Source organism: Hypanus sabinus, chromosome 14 (genome assembly GCF_030144855.1).
Source record: "Hypanus sabinus isolate sHypSab1 chromosome 14, sHypSab1.hap1, whole genome shotgun sequence".
Lineage (NCBI taxonomy): Eukaryota > Metazoa > Chordata > Chondrichthyes > Myliobatiformes > Dasyatidae > Hypanus > Hypanus sabinus.
In genome coordinates this window covers 99,802,201-99,821,164 of record NC_082719.1, presented here as the reverse complement: position 1 = coordinate 99,821,164, position 18,964 = coordinate 99,802,201, and the positions used below count along the sequence as shown (strand labels likewise).

The window sequence follows — 18,964 nt, the reverse complement described above, 5'->3', positions numbered from 1 at the left end:
GTTGCGTCGTGATAGATGTTTGCTTGTTTCATGATCAGCATACCATTATGTGGCACATGTTCACTCTGACACTGATGAATCCACGCTTTCAATACACGATCGAGATCTTCGTATCACTTCATACCTGTGCTTTGCCTGGGAACTTTTCCAGCTCCTTGTGGAATTTTGTGATCGCATGTCGGTGCTCAACAGAATTTTGGATTTTGTATGTTTTCTGATTTTGGAATTTCTGTTAAGGAATACTCAACCTGAAATGCCCAAATCTAGGTTAAAGAAGGAAGATGTAACTAAATGTACTTGAGGGGCCATGGTAGCGTAGCGGTGAGCATCATGCTATTACAGCTCAGGGCATCGAGGTTCAGAGTTCAATTCCAATATCCTCTGAAAGGAGTTTGTACATCTTTCCATAAGCAAGTGAGTTTCTTTCAGGAGCTCTGATTTTCTCCCATGGTCCAAAGACATACTGGTTTGTAGGTTAATTGGTAGTTGTAAATTGCCCCATGATTAAGCTAGGTTTAAATAGGTGCATAACTATGCAAGGCAGCTCGTTGGGCTAGAAGGGCCTGTCCTGTGCTATATCTTTAAGTAAATGACAAAAAAAAGATATATTTTGATTTTATCATAAGATTGTCAACTAATTAGACAGTACACAGACAGATCGAAACTACGCTAAAAAGTGGTCCAAGAACCATTGCTTATAAAAACGGAGGAAACAGAATCAATCAGGTTTTACAACCGGGTTAAAAATTAAAGATTATCTTTATTTGTCACATAGACATCAAAACATAGAATCATATGCATTGTTTGCATCAATGACCAACACAGACCAACGATGTGCTGGGGCAACCTGCAAGTGTCGTCATGATTCACAACTCACTAACTCTAACCCGTATGTCTTTGGAATGTGGGAGGAAACTCGAGCACCCGGAGGAAATCACGCTGTCACAAAGAAAGTGGACAAGCCCCTCACAGACAGTGGCGGGAACTGAACACAGAGCTCATGTTATAAAGCATTATGCTAATCGCTACGCTGCTGTGCCGGGTTAATGTTCTATTGGATAAGCTGAGGAAGAGCGTTATTTAGGTCAGGTGTAATGGAAAAGGGGTGGGATTGACCGGACTGGTCTACAGGGAGCTTTCAGAACAGGGACAGGTGATCGTTCACTAAGGGTATCGAGGGGTTTGCAAGCAGATAGGACTGGGAATCGGAATCAGAATCTGGTTTATTATCACTGAAATTGTGAAGTTGGTTGTTTTGCGCAGCATAGCATTGCAATATATTTTAAAAAACTCTTAAGTTAAAATAAGAAATAACAGACATTTTCCCAGGGCTGAAATTGGTAATACAAGAGGGCATAATTTTAAGGTGTTGGGAGGAAAGCATAGAAAGAATGTTGGAGATAGATTTATTTACACAGAGGATGTTGGTGGAGCATGCTGCCAGGGGTGGTAGTAAACACAGGTACAAAAGGGGCATTTAAGAACCTCTTAGACAGGCACATGGATGAAAGAAAATATGAAGGGCTGTGGGGGAGGGAAAGGTGAGACTGTTCTTAAAGTAGTTCACAAGGTTGGCAAAATATTGTGGGTGGAATGGCCTATGCAGTGCTATATTGATCTATGTTCTCTGATAATTGGCAGTGTCCAGAAAGATGGTTAAACACTCGCTGCTTATAAAATTGGACAAGAAAGAACAAAAGATGAGAGTCTTAACCTCAGTGAATGACCACAGTTGGTATTTAGACCCTTGTTGGAAATAGACCATAAGACAATTACGCCATTCAGCCCATCGAGTCTGCTCCGCCATTCCATCACGGATGATTTATTATCTCTCTCAACCCCTTTCTCCTGCCTTCTCCCCGTAACCTTTGACACCCTGACTAATCAAGAACTTATCAACCTCTTCTTTAAATATACTCAATGATTTGGCTTCCACAGCCATCACCGACAATGAATTCCACAGATTCACTATCCTCTGGCTAAAGAAATTCCTCCTTATCTCTGTTTTAAATTGACACCCCTCTGTTCCTGAGCCTGTGCCCTCTAGTCCCAGATTCACTCATGATAGGAAAAATCCTCTCCACATCCACTCTATCTAGGCCTTTCAATATTTGATCGGTTTCAATGAGGTCACCCCTCATACTTCTAAATTCCAGTGAGTACAGGCCCAGAGCCAACAAACACTCCTCATATGATAAGCTTTTCAATCCTAGAATCATTTTTTGTGGACCTTCTTTGAACCCGCTCCAATGTCAGCACATCCTTTCTTAGATAATGGGCCACAATCTACTCACAATATTCCAAATGTATTTGGAGTATATAAATATATAAAGGGTAAAAGAGAGTCGAGAGTAGGTATAGAACCAATAGAAAATGACATGGGAGATATCGTAATTAGCGATACAGAGATGGCAGAGGAACTGAATGTGTATTTTGCATCAGTCTTCACAATGGAAAAGACATCTGCAGTATACCTGACATTCAGACATTCTGGAGTGTCAGGGAAGTGAAGTATGTGCAGCAAAAATAATGACTGAGAATGTGCCAAGGAAGCTTAATGGTCTGAGGGTGGATAAATCTCCTGGACCTGATGGAATGCACCCTTGGGTTCTGAAGGAAGTAGCTTCAGAGATTGCAAAGGCTCTAACAATGATCTTTCAAGAATTGATAGATTCTGGCATTGTACCAGATGACTGGAAAATTGCAAATGTTACTCTGCTATTTAAGAAGGGTGGGAGGCAGCAGAAAGAAATCTGTAGGTCTGTCAACCTGGCATCAGTGGTTGGGAAGTTGTTGGAATCAATTGTTAGGGATGAGATTACGGAGTACCTGAAGGCATCTGACAAAATAGGCCAAAGCCAGCATGTTTTCCTGAAAGGAAAATCCTACCTGATTAACTTACTGCAGTTTTTTGAGGAAATTACAAGCAGGGTAGACAAGAAGATGTAATAGATGTAGTGTACTTGGATTTTCAGACTAACATGGGTGGAGCATTGGCTAGTTGGCAGAAAACAGAGAGCGGGAATGAAGGGATCCTATTCTGGCTGGCTGCTGGTTACCAGTGGAGTTCCACAGGGGTCGGTGTTGGGACTGCTGCTTTTTCCGATGTATGTCAATGATTTGGTCTATGGGATTAATGAATTTGTGGCTAAATTTGCCAATGCTACAAAGACAGGTGGTGGAGGAGCAGGTAGTGTTGAGGAAACAAAAAGACTGCAGAGAGACTTAGCTAGTTTAGGGGAATGGGTAAAGAAGTAGCAAATGAAATACAATGTTGGAACGTGCATGGTCATGCACTTTGGTGGAAGAAATAAACTGGCAGACTATTACTTCGATGCAGAGAGAATTCAAAATGTAGAGATACAAAGGGACTTGGGAGTCCTTATGCAAGATACCCTAAAGGTTAACCTTTAGGTTGAGTCGGTTATGAAGAAAGCAAATCCAATGTTGGCATTCATTTCTAGAGGTATAGAGTATAAGAGCCGGGATGTGATGCTGAGGCTCTAAGGCACTCATGAAACCACAATCAGTGTGTTGTGTGAAGTTTTGGGCTCCTTATTTTAGAAAGGATATGCTGACATTGGAGAGGATTCAGAGAAGATTCACAAGAATTATTCCAGGAATGAAAGGGTTACTGTATGAGGAATGTCTGGCAGCTCTTGGGCTGTATTCCCTGGAGTTCAGGAGAACGAGGGGGATCTCATAGAAACATTCTGAATGTTAAAAGGCCTGAACAGATTAGATATAGCAAAGTTATTTCCCATGGTAGGGGAGTCCAGGACAAGAGGGCACAACTTCAGGATTGAAGGACGTCCATTTAGAACTGGGATGTGGAGAAATTACTTTACTCAGAGCGTCACAAATCTGTGGAATTTGTTGCCATGAGCGGCTGTGGAGGTCAAGACATTGAGCGCATTTAAGGCAGAAATCTGTTCTTGATTAGCCAGGGCATGAAAGGGTATGGGGAGAAGGCAGGGGAGTGGGGATAACTGGAAGAATTGGATCAGCCATGATTGAATGGCAGAGCAGATTCGATGGGCCGAATAGCCTGGCTCTGCTCCTATATCTTATGGTCTTAAATGAGGCCTCACCAGCACCTTATAAAGCTTCAGTGTTATATCCTTGCTTTTGTATTCTAATCCTCTCGAAATGAATGCTAATATTGCAGTTGCCTTCCTCACCACCAACTCAACCTGCAAATTAACCATTAGGTAATTGTGCAGAAGGAGTGCACATCAGATTTTTTAATTTTCTCTGCATTTATAAAATAGTCTATGGTGCTCAGGACTCTGTCAGCTGCGGCCCTTTTTATCCATTAATGGAACATGGATTATATCAATGCCGTAACAATTTGCCTAGTTATCCCTGAGAAATGGTAATAGAAGAACTTCCATTATTCCCAAATTTGCAATGCAAATCTTGCTCTCCCATAATTCTTTGGATAGATGGCCTCAAATATTTATTTTCTTTTCTTTAACAATCTCTTTATTAATTAGAAAAAAGTACATATATATATTCAAGAGGAGAATTATCTCAAATATCTATATCGATAAGTTTATATAAAAGGTAAAATAAACATTATCAAGACCATACATAGTATTAATCAAATAGTATATAATAAAGATTAAGCTAATTGATTTTCCTCTTATCATTCCATGAAAAGAAGAAATAAGATAAAGAAACTTTTATAATTTTTATGTACATAAAAAACCCCAGTAAACAAAAAAAACAACAAAAAATAGAAAATAAAAAAAAAGGAACTGTGCAGCTCATACTGGGAGTGAAAGCAAGAAAAAAGAGAGACTTTCTTATCAAATCCAACATTTCGAGAAAGTAACTGGAAGAGCAATAAATCAAATCATATGAAATTATTTAATAAAAGGTTGCCAGGCCTCAAATATTTCAGTACAGTTTTGAGAGAGGTCCTCTGTTGGATGAAGTCCACTATGGATGCTGCACCCTCACTTCTATATTTAATACACAAGCCAGGGTAAAATGATATAGAGAGCAAGCTGTCGCCCATGCAGCAGGCTCCCTCTCTCCATGCAGCTGATGAGTTCAAAGAAGCGGCAGCGATCAATACAGTTTGGCACCACTGGCATCACATAAGTTGCCATTCAGCATTGAACTCAACATTGGGCTTCCTTGGGTGATTCAGCTCCAGATTCTTCGTTGGGGTTTACTCCCGAAGCCTTTCCCATGAGTGGGTATAGCTGCAAGGCAGCAGAGGTTTGAGATCAGAGATTTCCCTCTCCTCAATGAGCTGCCAGCCATATCCTGATGACCCCCATTTGCCCAAAGCCACTGGTTTTAAGGTGCAGCTGGTTTTAAAGCCCCAATAGCCCACCTGTTCCCCTTCTCCAGTCAGTAGAGATGGTTCCATTGGGCTTAGGAGCTAAGCCACACGTGAAAGCCGGGAGCTGCTCTTGCTCATGAGAGGCTATTTGAGATGCACTCCATTGGGAGCATTTATTAGATAATGGGATCTTATCCTCATTACTCCCTCGGGTTATGACTACCTTAAAGTACATCAGTATGGTTATTTTAAAATATGAATGTGAAGTGAGGCATTTTCCTGTCTCAGTTTACATAAAGCTCCCAGAAGAGAATGTGATGTAGTGTAGATGTCTATACCTGGAAAACCATAAGAAATCTCCTGACGTTACCCATGGTGAATTTCATCATAAGGTGTTCACAACCATTACACACTGCATGAAGTTTGTTCTATTCACAATCCATGTGAGCTTTATATTAGCACAGGCATTTGCCTTGCTATAAGCCTGCACTGAAAATTAATTTTTAATTATTAATAACCCAGTTGTCATACTCTTTTCACTGGACCTCTTCAATTGAATTCACATTTTGTTGTCATTCTGCCATATATGAATACTCACAAATGCAGCCAAATGAGACAGTGTTTGCTCCGGTCCCAGGTGCAGGGCACATAACCAACAGTCACACAGCTCAAAGCACTTACGAGATAGCCAAGCGCATAACGATTTCATTAAGATACAGCCGTGCAATTAAAAAGTCCTGACCCAAGTGGCAGAAATCTGCGGGCAACCACAACAGGGCTCGTCTTCTGCCAAGCAAACACTGGGGGGGGGGTGGGGGTGGGCAGCACCAACTCTAGCCTGAATACCGCGCCACAACGCCCCTGGTAGCGTACCGCAGCTCTGACGCCTCTCTCTTGACTGTAAACAGGCGACACCAGAACAGGAGACCTAGTCCTCGCACATACAAGATAGCAAGTACATACAGGATATCAGTAAAACACAGCTATCTAAAACATATACAGCATACATAGTCCAGACCCTGAGTCCATCAAAGCTGCAGAAATGTGCTGTCAACCATAATACCACTTGTTTTCTGCCTAGCAATTACTGGGGAGGGGGTCTGCAACAACTACCGTCCGGATGCTGTACAAGTTGGACTTCTGACCTCACAATCTACCTTGTTATGGTCTTGTACTTTATTGTTTACCTGCACTGCACTTTTCCACTTTATTCTGAATTCTGTTCTTGTTTTGCCTTATTCTAGTTCAATGCGCAGTGTAATGAATTGGCCCATATGAACAGTGTGCAAGACAAGCTTTTCACTGTGTGTGTGACAATAATAAAGGGCAGCATGGTAGTGTAGTGGTTAGCACAACGCTTTACAGTACGGGCAACCCAGGTTCAATTCCTGCAGCTGTCTGAAAGGAGTTTGTACATTCTCCCCATGACAGCGTGTGTTTCCTCCAGGTTTCCTCCCATAGTCCAAAAATGTGCTGATTAGTAGATAAATTGGTCATTGTTAATTGTCCCGTGATGTAACTAGGATTAAACTGTGGGACTGCTGGGTGGCATAAAGATCCGGAAGGACCTATTCCATGCTACATCTAACTAAATGAATGAATGAATAAATCAATAAAAATGAGAAAACCAACTCCAATACCAATATTAATCTAGTTCTTGATTCCCCAACCCCGAGAGAAAAACTGTGGACAGAAGATACAAAAGCCTTGAAGTATATATATAATTCTCGGCTCAAGGACAGCTTCTGTCCCACCGTTAACTGACTGTTGAATTGCTCCCCAGTATGATAAGATGGACTCTTGATCTCACAATCTGCATCGCTATGATTTTGCATTTTATTGTTTACCTCTGCCACATTTTCTCTCTGCTTTTAGACTTGTGGCAGTTAGCGCTTTACTTTACAGCATCAAGTCATCACAGATCGGGGTCAAATTCCCACTGCTGCCTGTAAGCATTTTGAATTTTCTCCCCTTAACAGCATGGGTTTCCTCTGGTTGCTCGGGTTTCCTACCAAATACGTACAGTTGGGGTTAGTTAGCTCTGTTGGCAGCAGGAGCATGGAAATACTTGTGGGGTGTCTAGTACAATTCTTATTGATTTGATTTGATGCAGACGTTGAATCTCACTGTGGGTTTTGATGTTTCAATGCATATGTGGCAAATAAAGCTAATCTTGAAGAAAAAACTCTTCTCAGGCATTCAGCCATGTACTGGTTTTATTTCAATGGCTGCCTTCCACCAGGCGGTCCCAAAAGCCAGACAGGATGCACGGTGGAAACCCACATCAAGGAGAGCAGGAGGTGTATCCACTTGGGTTACCCAGAGAAATTGGTGTGAGTAGAACATTGCATTCACAATGGCCATAGGATTGACTTTAATGGCACAAAACTACTGTGCTGCACGAATGACCTTTGGGATCATATAGTAAAGGAAACCATTGAAGTAAAACTAGAGGAAAAGAGTTTTAACAAAGACAATTTCAAACGAGGTTCAAGGTGACTTTGGATGCACGGCAACTCTGGCAGGGTCTGCAAGATATTGCTCCCCTTAAAGTGAAACCCAATAGCATGAATGGCAGCGATGCTTCACTACCGGATGAACTCAACGCTTTCTATGAACACTTTGAGAGGGAGAACACAACTACAGCTGTGAAGATCGCTGCTGCACCCAAAGACCCTGTGATCTCTATCTCAGAGGCCGATGTTAGGCCGTCTTTAAAGAGAGTGAACCCTCGCAAGGCGGAAGGTCCCAATGGAGTACCTGGTAAGGCTCTGAAAACCTGTGTCAACAAACTAGCAGGAGAATTCAAGGACATTTTCAACCTCTCACTGCTATGGGTGAAAGTTCCCACTTGCTTCAAAAAGGCAACAATTATACCAGTGCCTAAGAAGAATAATGACTTAATGACTTCCGCCCAGTAGCACTCATATCGACAGTGATGAATTGCTTTAAGAGGTTGGGCATGACGAAACTGAACTCTTGCCTCAGCAGGACCTGGACCCATTACAATTTACTTACCACCACAATAGGTCAACAGTAGATGCAATCTCAATGGCTCTCCACACAGCTTTAGACCATCTGGACAACACAAACACCTAAACACCTGCATCAGGATGCTGCTCATCGACTATAACTCAGCATTTAATACCATAATTCCCACAATCCTGACTGAGAAGTTGCAGAACCTGGGCCTCTGTACCTCCCTCTGCAACTGGATCCTCGACTTCCTAACCGGAAGACCATAATTTGTGGTGGATTGATGATAACATATCCTCCTTGCTGATGATCAACATTGGCACATCTCAGGGGTGTGTGCTTAGCCCACTGCTCTACTCTGTATACACATGGCTGTGTGGCTAGGCATAGCTCAAATACCATCTATAAATTTGCTGATAGTTGGTAGAATCTCGGGTGGTAATGAGAGGGCGTACAGGAGTGAGATATGCCAACTAGTAGAGTGGTGTCATAGCAACAACCTGACACTCAACATCAGTAAGACGAAAGAGCTGATTGTGAACTTCAGGAAGGGTAAGACAAAGGAGCGCATCCCAATCCTCATAGAGGGATCAGAAGTGGAGAGAGTGAGCAGCTTCAAGTTCCTGGGTGTCAAGATCTTTGAGGATCTAACCTGGCCCCAACATATCAATGTAGTTATAAATAGACAATAGACAATAGACAATAGGTGCAGAAGTAGATCATTCGGCCCCTCGAGTCTGCACTGCCATTCTGAGATCATGGCTGATCATTCACTATCAATACCCAGTCCCTGCCTTGTCCCCATATCCCTTGATTCCCCTATCCATCAGATATCTATCTAGCTCCTTCTTGAAAGCATCCAGAGAATTGGCCTCCATCGTCTTCCGAGGCAGTGCATTCCACACCTCCACAACTCTCTGGGAGAAGAAGCTCTTCCTCAACTCTGTTTTAAATAACTGACCTCTTATTCTCAATCCATGCCCTCTGGTACTGGACTCTCCCAACATCTGGAACATATTTCCTGCCTCAATCCTATCAAATCCTTTAATTATCTTAAACGTTTCAATCAGATCCCCTCTCAATCTCCTCAATTCCAGCGTGTACAAGCCCAATCTCTCCAATCTCTCTGCGTAAGACAGCCCTGCCATCCCAGGAATCAACCTAGTGAATCTACGCTGCACTTCCTCAATTGCCAGAATGTCCTTCCATTAAACCTGGAGACCAAAACTGTACACAATATTCCAGGTGTGGTCTCACCAGGGCCCTGTACAAATGCAAAAGAACATCCTTGCTCTTGTACTCAATTCCCCTTGTAACAAAGGCCAACATTCCATTTGCCCTCTTCACTGCCTGTTGCACTTGCTCATTCACCTTCATTGACTGGTGAACTAGGACTCCTAGGTCTCTTTGCATTTCTCCCTTACCTAACCATTCAGACAATACTCTGCCCTCTTGTTCCTGCTTCCAAAGTGGATAACTTCACATTTATTCACATTGAATGACATCTGCCAAGTATCTGCCCACTCACTCAGCCTATCCAAGTCTCCCTGTATTCTCCTAACGTCCTCTTCGCATGTCACACTGCCACCCAGTTTAGTATCGTCAGCAAACTTACTGATATAGTTTTCAATGCCCTCATCTAAATCATTGACATAAATCGTAAAGAGCTGTGGTCCCAATACAGAGCCCTGTGGTACCCCACTAGTCACCTCCAGCCAGTCTGAGAAACACCCATTCACTGCTACCCTTTGCTTTCTATCTGCCAACCAGTTTTCTATCCATGTTGAAACCCTGCCCCCAATGCCATGAGCTCTGATTTTACTCACCAATCTCCTATGTGGCACCTTATCGAATGCCTTCTGAAAATCTAGGTACACAACATCTACTGGCTTACCCTCGTCTAACATCCTTGTTACTCCCTCAAAAAACTCCAACAGATTAGTCAAGCATGATTTGCCCTTGGTAAATCCATGCTGGCTCGGCCTAATCCTATTTCTGCCATCTAGATGTGCCACTATTTCGTCCTTAATAAAGAAGGCAAGACAGCAGCTGTACTTTATTAGGAGTTTGAAGAGATTTGGCATGTCAACAAATACACTCAAAAACTTCTGTGATGTACCATGGAGAGCATTCTGACAGGCTGCATCACTGTCTGGTATGGAGGGGCTACTGCACAGCACCGAAAGAAGCTGCAGATGGTTGTAAATCTAGTCAACTCTATCTTGGGTACTAGCCTACAAGGTACCTGGGACATCATCAGGGAGCAGTGTCTCAGAAAGGCAGCGTCCATTAATAAGGATCCCCAGTGTCGAGGGCGTGCCCTTTTCTCATTGTTACCATCAGGTAGGAGATACAGAAGCCTGAAGGCACACACTCAGTGATTCAGGAACAGCTTCTTCCCCTCTGCCATCCAATTCCTAAATGGACATTGAATCTTTAGACACTACCTCACTTTTTTTTTAATATACAGTATTTCTCTTTTTGTATTTGTAAGAACTGGAATTCCATTGTAAACAAGGTGGGACAGCAGAAACCTGATTGGATGAGGACTAACCAATCAGAAGGGAGAAACGACAGGGGTACAAGTACCACCGGACTAGACATGCCCAGGCATCAACCCTGATGAAGGTGGCAGAGTTTGTCATCAAAACATCTGTTAAAATGAAATCCTGTACCCGGCTGGAAAGCTGAGAGGAGTTTATTCTTCATATAAAAGCACTAGATCCTTTTTCAAAGCTAATCTTATCTAATCTTAGATACAGCACAGTAACAGGCCCTTCAGGCCCAAAGAGCCAGCGACACCCATGTGAACAATTAACCTACTAACCTGTACCTGTTTGGAATGTGGGAGGAAACCATGGGGAGAATGTATGAATTCCTCATGGACAACAGCAGAATTGAACCTAGGTCATTGGAACAGTAGGCTAACGCTACACCTTGTTAATGAAAGATGTCAGAGGAGAATGGCCAGGCTGGTTCAGAATCAAGTTTAATAACTCCAGCAAATGCTGTGAAATTTGTTAACTTTTGTGGGAGCAGTACAATGCAATAATAAGTAGCGGAAAAACAGAAATTAAAAAGTTGTGAGATACTGTTTATAGTATTAATATCCATTCAGAAATCAGTTGGCAGATGAGAAGAAGCTGTTCCTGAATCATTGACTGTGTGTCTTCAGGCTCTATCCAGACCTTTCGTCATTCAATAGGTTTCAATGAGATCACCCGTCACTCTATTGAATTTTATTGAATACAGGCCCAGAGCCAACAGATGTTCTTCATATGACAAGCCATCAACCTCCTTTGAACTCTCATCAGTTTCAGTACACCTTTTCTAAGATAACGAGTCCTAACCTGCTCACAGTACTACAAATGAGGCCTCATCAGTGCTTTATGAAGTTTCAACATGACCTCCTTGCTTTTACATTCTAGTCCTCTTGAAATGAATGCTAATATTTCATTTGCCTTTTTCACCACAGACTCAACCTGTAAATAAACCTTTGGGGAATCCTGCACAAGGACTCCCAAGTCCTTTTGCATCTCAGTTGTTTGTATTTTCTCTTCATTTAGTTAATAGTCAACCTTTTCATTTTTTCTACCAAAGATATTGTATTCCATCTGCCATTTCTTTGCCCATTTTCCTAACCTTTCCAAGTTCTTCTGTTGCTTCTCTACTTCCTCAAAACTACCTGCCCCTCCACCTATCTTTATATCATCTGCAAACTTTGCAACAAAGCTGTTATTCAAATTATTGACATATAACCTAAAAAGAATCAGTCCCAACACAGACCCCTATGGAACACCAGTAATCACCAGCAGCCAGTCAGAAAAGGCTGCTTTCTTCCCACTCTTTGCCTCCTGCCAATCAGCCACTGCTTTATCCCTGCTGGAATCTTACCTGTAATGCCATGGGCTCATAGCTTGTTAGGCAGCCTTATGCGTGGCACCTTGGATTTTCCTTTGAGGAAATCATGCTGACTATGGCCTATTTTATCATGTACCTCCATAACCATAGCAGAATCAATGAAAGTCTGCACCAACAGAGCAGACCACCAGTTTGCAAAAGACAAAGTGAAAGAAAAAGAAGAAATAAGAATGATAATGAACATGTCCCAATAGTAACATCTACAACTGGTGTCATCCCAAAGTCACTATGCAATAGCATTCAACAATTAGGACTACACAGCAATATCTATGTAAATTTTCAGAAAGCCACAATACTAAACTCCACTAGAACTGTCCGAAAGTTCCTAGCAATTGACAAATAAGTGTATTTGGCTATGCCTGTAGTTCAGGTTATACCAGCTTGAGCTGAGAAAAAAAATAAACAAACAAATAATAATAATAAATAAGCAAGAAATATCAAGAACATGAGATGAAGAGTCATTCACTGTGGAGATATGAAAACAGAGGATTTGTCACATGATGTTGTGGGTGAGGACGCCAAGGAAAGAGATCAGATCATAGAGGGAGCAGTAAGAGGATTAAGAAGAGAATACTCCAGTGAACAAAATGTACCTTCCCACGATCAATAGAAAGTACATAAAGGAAATGAAAAAGGAAGATGACTTAAGTCCTACAGAAGTGGAAGAGGATAAACAAGGCCTAAATTGTTGAGAAATTAGCAAATGCTGAGACATTCACAAGAAACTAGAAGAAGAAAAAGGTGAGAAAAAGAAAGACAAGAAGTTGAAAAGGAGAAGAAAGGTGTCCAGAGCTGTACAAACAATTTCTTGCAGTCTCAGAATCAGCTGCTAGAACTACCACTAAGGATGCCCCAGAACATGAGATTGTCCTCACATCCACACGTCTCACCTGCCAAGCAGAGCAGTCTCCCTTGTCAGGAAAGACATTATCCAACAAGAGTAAGAAAGCCTTTACAGTGATTAAATCTTTAGTCCTGAATTGGACAATTTAAAATTTACTATGCTGTGGATATCTGTATAGTAGTTATATTATATAGTATGTTGTGTATATAGTTGAGATGCATTCTCTATTGATATAGAGTTTATGACTAAGCAGGGAGGAGTGTTGTGTATTTAATATTTGAGTAATATTGTAAATATAGTTGATTAAGCATTCTTGTTTGTTTAAATTATTCATTCCAGGTTAAATATATAAATACATGAATTGCATACGTCATCACGCTACCATGTGATACGGGTACATCCACTTAAAGAAAACGTAATGTTAGATGCGCACTTTGGACTCCTTTGCTTTCCTTTCAATTAATTATATGTTTTGGAGTTACAAGATGTAACAAATGGCAGAGGGGAAAAAGCTGTTCATAAAACATGATCAAATGTGCAGCCAACTTTTTCCTAGGGTGGAAATGGTTAATACAATACCATTTTAAGGTGATTGGAGGAAAGTATATGAGGATGTCAAAGGTAGATTTTGTTCAGAGTGGTGGGTGCGTGGAACACACTGCCAGGGATGGTAATAAAGGCAGGTGCATTAATCAACTGTTAAATAAGCACGTGGATGATAGACAAATGGTGGGTTATGTGGGAGGGAAGGGTTAGATTCGCTCTTGGAAAGGTCAGCACAACGTTATGGGCCAAATAGTCTGTAATGTGCTGTACTGTTGTATGCTGTAAGTTGTATGTTCTATGTTCTAGAACATAGACCATTACAGAACAGCGCAGGCCCTTCAGCCCATGATGTGGTGCTGACCTTTAACCTACTGCAAAATCAATCCAACCACTCCCTTTTAGATTGCCATCCATTTTTCTATTGGAAGTGTCTTCTCCCGTTCACTCAATGTAGCAACTCTCCAAAATTACTGTGGTATTTCCACAGATGAATCTGTTTGAAATGTCTGTTTAAGGAGAAAGGATGTTGCAGATTGCTTTAAGAAAGTTTACATAACTAAGCCATGGAGGTGTGGGAATGGATCTGCATGAACTGTGATCATTGATTAGAATCATCCTGAGAGTTGTACATCATTAGCATGTGGCTAGACCTTTAGCAGCACAGGGAGCCATCTTGCCAAAAGGGACAGACAGGAAAGCTGTCAATCTGGTGGGTGAGGAGAAGAGTGGGTCTGTGACTGGTGGTAGGAATACTGCAGTCAGGGATGGGGTCATGATGGGGCAAAGGCAGTTGAGGGAGATGCGCAGGAATTTGCAGTGAGCCTGAGTATTGCTCTGGCAGTAGGATGGGGATATTGATTTTACTGCACCGTCTTCTGGGTTAAATGGAAATACTCCAACAGGAAATGTTCCCCTGCAGTCTCTGCATTTTTCATCCAATATCTCCAGGCTACAAATATGATGGTTCCAAATCTGACATATCAATCCACAGCCTCCCCTACAATTACAATTGATATTCATGCCTTCAGGTTGGAAAGGGAGCTCTTCAGTTTCCGTCTGGGTAGCCTCCAACCTGATGGTATGAACACCAATTTATCTGTCTTCCAATAACTTCTACCTCTTCCCTTTCTCTCTTTTTCTATTCCTCATACTGACCTCCCTGTTTTCCTCACCTGCCCATCACCTCCCTCTGATGCCCTCCTCCTTCCCTTTCTCCCATGATCCATTCTAGTCTCCTATCAGATTCCTCCTTCTTCAATCTTTTTACCTTTTCCATCTATCACCTCCCAGCTTCTTACTTCATTCCTCCCTCCACCCCCCCCTTCCCTCTTACCAGATTTCACCTGTCACCTTCTAGCTTGTACTCCTCCTCTCCTACCTTTTTTATTCTGGCCCCTTCCCTTTCAGTCCTGTTGAAGAGTTGCAGCCCAAAATGCCAACTATTTTTACATTTCCATAGATGGATGGTGGGTGGAGGTATGTCTCTATGAAAGAAAGTGTAAGGCACTCTGTCCCTCTATTAGCCTGCAGGTCACCCGTGGGCAAGGTGTAGCACCTGCTTAGCACCCCCAATCAGGGTCAGGTGAAGCCATGGAAACAGGTGGTGGATGGTTGTACGAGCAGCTGATGCATATCACAAGTCCTGGTTATGCAACCACTGATGCCATGCAGACCGTCTCTGAAGAGTATTGATAAAGGTTGGGGTGACCTGTCTTGTAAAGACACTGCCCAGAAGAAAGCAATGGCAAACCACTGCTGTTGAAAACATTTCCAAGAACAATCCTGGTCATGGAAAGACCACATTATATGACATGGCTCATAATAATGATATTGACAGATGCTGTCTAACCTGCTGAGTTCCTCTATTTGTATGCGATAATCTGGATTTCCAGCATTTGCAGAATCTCTTGTGTTTAATAATTATAGGCTGATGTGGATAATTATTTATTTCAATAGTTGTCTGCAACAAGCCATCTTTGACCTGCCAAATTAAAACCACTGAAAGATTTTACTTACATTTTAGGTACACCACGTGGGAGGCTCAAATGGTAAAACAGGAAACCCGTTTAGAATCCATCTCCAGCTGTGGGATACAGCTGGGCAGGAAAGGTAATGTTTCAGATAATAATTTTGGAGTTACCTTATATTCTGTACAACGGTTGATTTAATTTTCTCAAACTATGACAGATGCCATTAGATGAAGACATAACCATGTCTCATTATGTCAACCAGAGCTCTGGACTGTTCAAAGTTCAAAGTACATTTATTATCAAAGTATGTATATATTATACAACCTGGAGATGCATATTGAGAATGCTGAGGCTCCTCTACCTCTTTCCTGATGGCAGCAGTAAGAAAAGTGCGTCGCCTGGGCTGTTGGGATCCTTGATGATGGATGCTGCTTTCTTGTAGATTTGTAGTTTGCAGACGACATGAAAGTTGGTAGTGATTTGGATAACGTAGACGGTTGTCAAGGGTTTCAAAGGGATGCTTATAGGATGCAGAGCTGGGCTGAGAAGTAGCAGTAGTAGTTCAATCCGTGAAACCTGGAGTGTCAAAGTTGAAGGCAGAAATCAGGGTTAAAGGCAGAATTCTTGGCAGTGGGGAGGAGATCCCTCAAAGTTGCAGTACAAGTTGATAGGGTAGTTAAGAAGGCATACGGTGTGTTGGCCTTCATTAGTTGAAGGGTTTAGATCAAGACCCAGGGTAATGTTTATTTTATTAATTTATTTAGAGTACAGGCCCAACCGGCCCACTGAGCTGCATCATCCTGCAATCAATTTAATCCTGGTCTAATCACGATGACCAATTAAAATACTAACCGGTACATCTTTGGAGCACCCAGGGGAAACCCATGTGCACATGGGAAAAACGTACAAACTTTCTTACAGAGGATGCCAGAAATGAATTCTGAACTCCAATGCACCTAGCTGCAACAACAGCATGCTAACCACTACACTACCGTAGCATCCTAATGATGCTTCCTTTAGAAAGCATGTCCCATGAGGATAGGTTGAGTGATAGAACCATAGAACACAACAGCACAGTACAGGCCCTTCAGCCCTCCATGTTGTGCTGACCCATATAATCCTTTTAAAAAAGTACTAACTTCACACTACCCCATAACCCGATTATATTTCTTTCATCCATGTGCCTATCCAAGAGGCTCTTAAATAACCCTAATGTTTTAGCCTCCACCACCATCCCTGGCAAGTCATTCCAGGCACTCACAACCCTAGGTGTAAAAAACTTACACCTGATGTCTCCCCTAAACTTCCCTCCCTTAATTTTGTACATATGCCCTCTGGTGTTTGCTATTGGTGCCCTGGGAAGCAGGTACTGACTATCCACCCTATCTATGCCTCTCATAATCTTGTAGACTTCTATCAAGTCCCCTCTCATTCTTCTGTGCTCCAAAGAGAAAAGTCCCAGCTCTGCTAACCTTTCTTCATATGACTTGTTCTCCAAACCAGGCAACATCCTGGTAAGTCTCCTCTGCACCCTCTCCATAGCTTCCACATCTATCTATCTAAGATCTAGGTCTTTTCTCATTGGAGATAAGGAAGATGAGAGGTCCATTGGTCAAAGTGTACGAGATGATAAGAGTCACAGACCGAGTGGACAGTAAGAGGCTTTTTCTCCAGAGCAGAAAGGCATAACTTTAAAGTGTGGGGAAGAAAGTATAACGGCGATGTTTGTACATAATTTATCTTCTTTTGCACATTGGTTGTTTGGTAGTCTTTGTTTTTGTGTAGATTTTCACAGATTCTGTTGTATTTCCATTTTTTTTATTGTGAATGCCTAAAATGAATCTCATGTTAGTATATTTAGTTTGATAATAAATGTAGTTTGAACTTTGAATGTTGGTGTGTAAAACAAGCTTTTCATTGTGACAAGAGTAAACCAATTAACCAACCTTGTTTCATTTCTGATGAAGGACCATTCATAAGATAAAAGAGCAGAAACTGGCAGTTTGTTTCTGGGTCTGTTCTGCCATTTTATCATGGCTGATTTATTATTTATTTCAACATACTTCTCCTGCCTTCTCCCCATAACCTTTAATACCTTTACTAATCAAGCAACTCTCAATCTCTGCTCTATATCTACTTAATGATGTAGCCTCTGCAGTTGCCTGTTGCAGTGAATTCCACATATTCACTACCCTCTGGCTAAAGAAATTTCTCCTCATCTCTGTTCTAAATGGTTGCCTCTCTATTCTGAGTCTGTGCCCTCTGATCTTAGGCACATCAACTATACAAACATCCTCTCCACATCCACTCTATTCAAACCTTTCAATAATTGATAGGTTTCAATAAGATTCCCCCTCATTCTTCTAAACTCCAGCGTGTCCAGGCCCAGAACAATTAAACAATCCTCAAATGTTAACCCTTTCATTCCCAGAATTATTCTTGTGAACATTGTCTGGATCATCTCCAATGTCAGGACATCTTTTCTTAGATAAGGGACCCAAAACTGCTTACAATACTCCATGTGTGACCTGAATAATGCTTTATGAAGCCTCATCATTACATACTTGCTTTTATATTTTAGTCCTCTCAAAATAAATGCTAACATTGCATTTGCCTTCCTCACCACTGACTCAACTTGCAAGTTAATCTTTAGGGAATTCAGCATGAGGATTCCCAAGTCCCTTTGCACCTGTAATATTTGAATTTGCTCCACATTTAGAAAATAGTCTGTGCCTTTATTCCTTCTATGATAGTGCATGACCACAACTTCCCTCTGCTTCATTCCATTTGTCATATTTTTCCCATTCTCCCAATCTGTCTCAGTCCTTCTCAGACTCCCTGCTTTCTCAACACTATTTGCTCCTCCACCTATCTCTGCATTATCCACAAGCGTGGCCACAAAACCATCAACTCCATCATTCAAATCATTCACATTCCGTATAAGGTGGAAAGAAGCAGACCCAAAACCAACCTGTGGAACACCACTCACCACCTGCAGCCAAACAGGAAAGGCTCCCTTTATTCCCACTCTTTGCCTCCTACCAGCCGGTCAATTTTCTATCTATGCCAGTATCTCTCCTGCAATAACAGATCTTGTAAAGCAGCCTCATGTATGGCTTGTCAAAGGCCTTCGGAAATCCAAGTAAACAACATCCACTGACTCTCCTTTGTTTATCTTCCATTATTTCCTCAAGAAATTCCAACAGATTCATCAGGCAAAATTTCCCTTGAAAGAAACCATGCTAACTTTGGCCTTTTTTATCATGTATCTTCAAGTACCTTATAACCTCATCCTTAATAATGGATTCTAAATCGTTACAACCTCATGCTAACTGGCCTATAATTTCCTTTCTTCTGCTTCTCTCCCTTTTTGAAGTGGAGTGACATTTGCAATTTCCCTGTCCTCCGGAA

General features: G+C 41.8%; 1 protein-coding gene across 2 annotated transcripts in view; it reads left to right on the top strand.

The window, feature by feature from the left end:
• rab27b (RAB27B, member RAS oncogene family) overlaps positions 1-18,964 on the top strand; it is a 117,315-nt gene that overhangs the window by 66,569 nt on the left and 31,782 nt on the right. For both annotated transcript variants that reach the window (XM_059989712.1, XM_059989711.1), the window contains exon 3: positions 15,607-15,692. In XM_059989712.1, the coding sequence (XP_059845695.1) occupies positions 15,607-15,692 (86 nt within the window). The remainder of the gene's footprint in view (positions 1-15,606; positions 15,693-18,964) is intronic.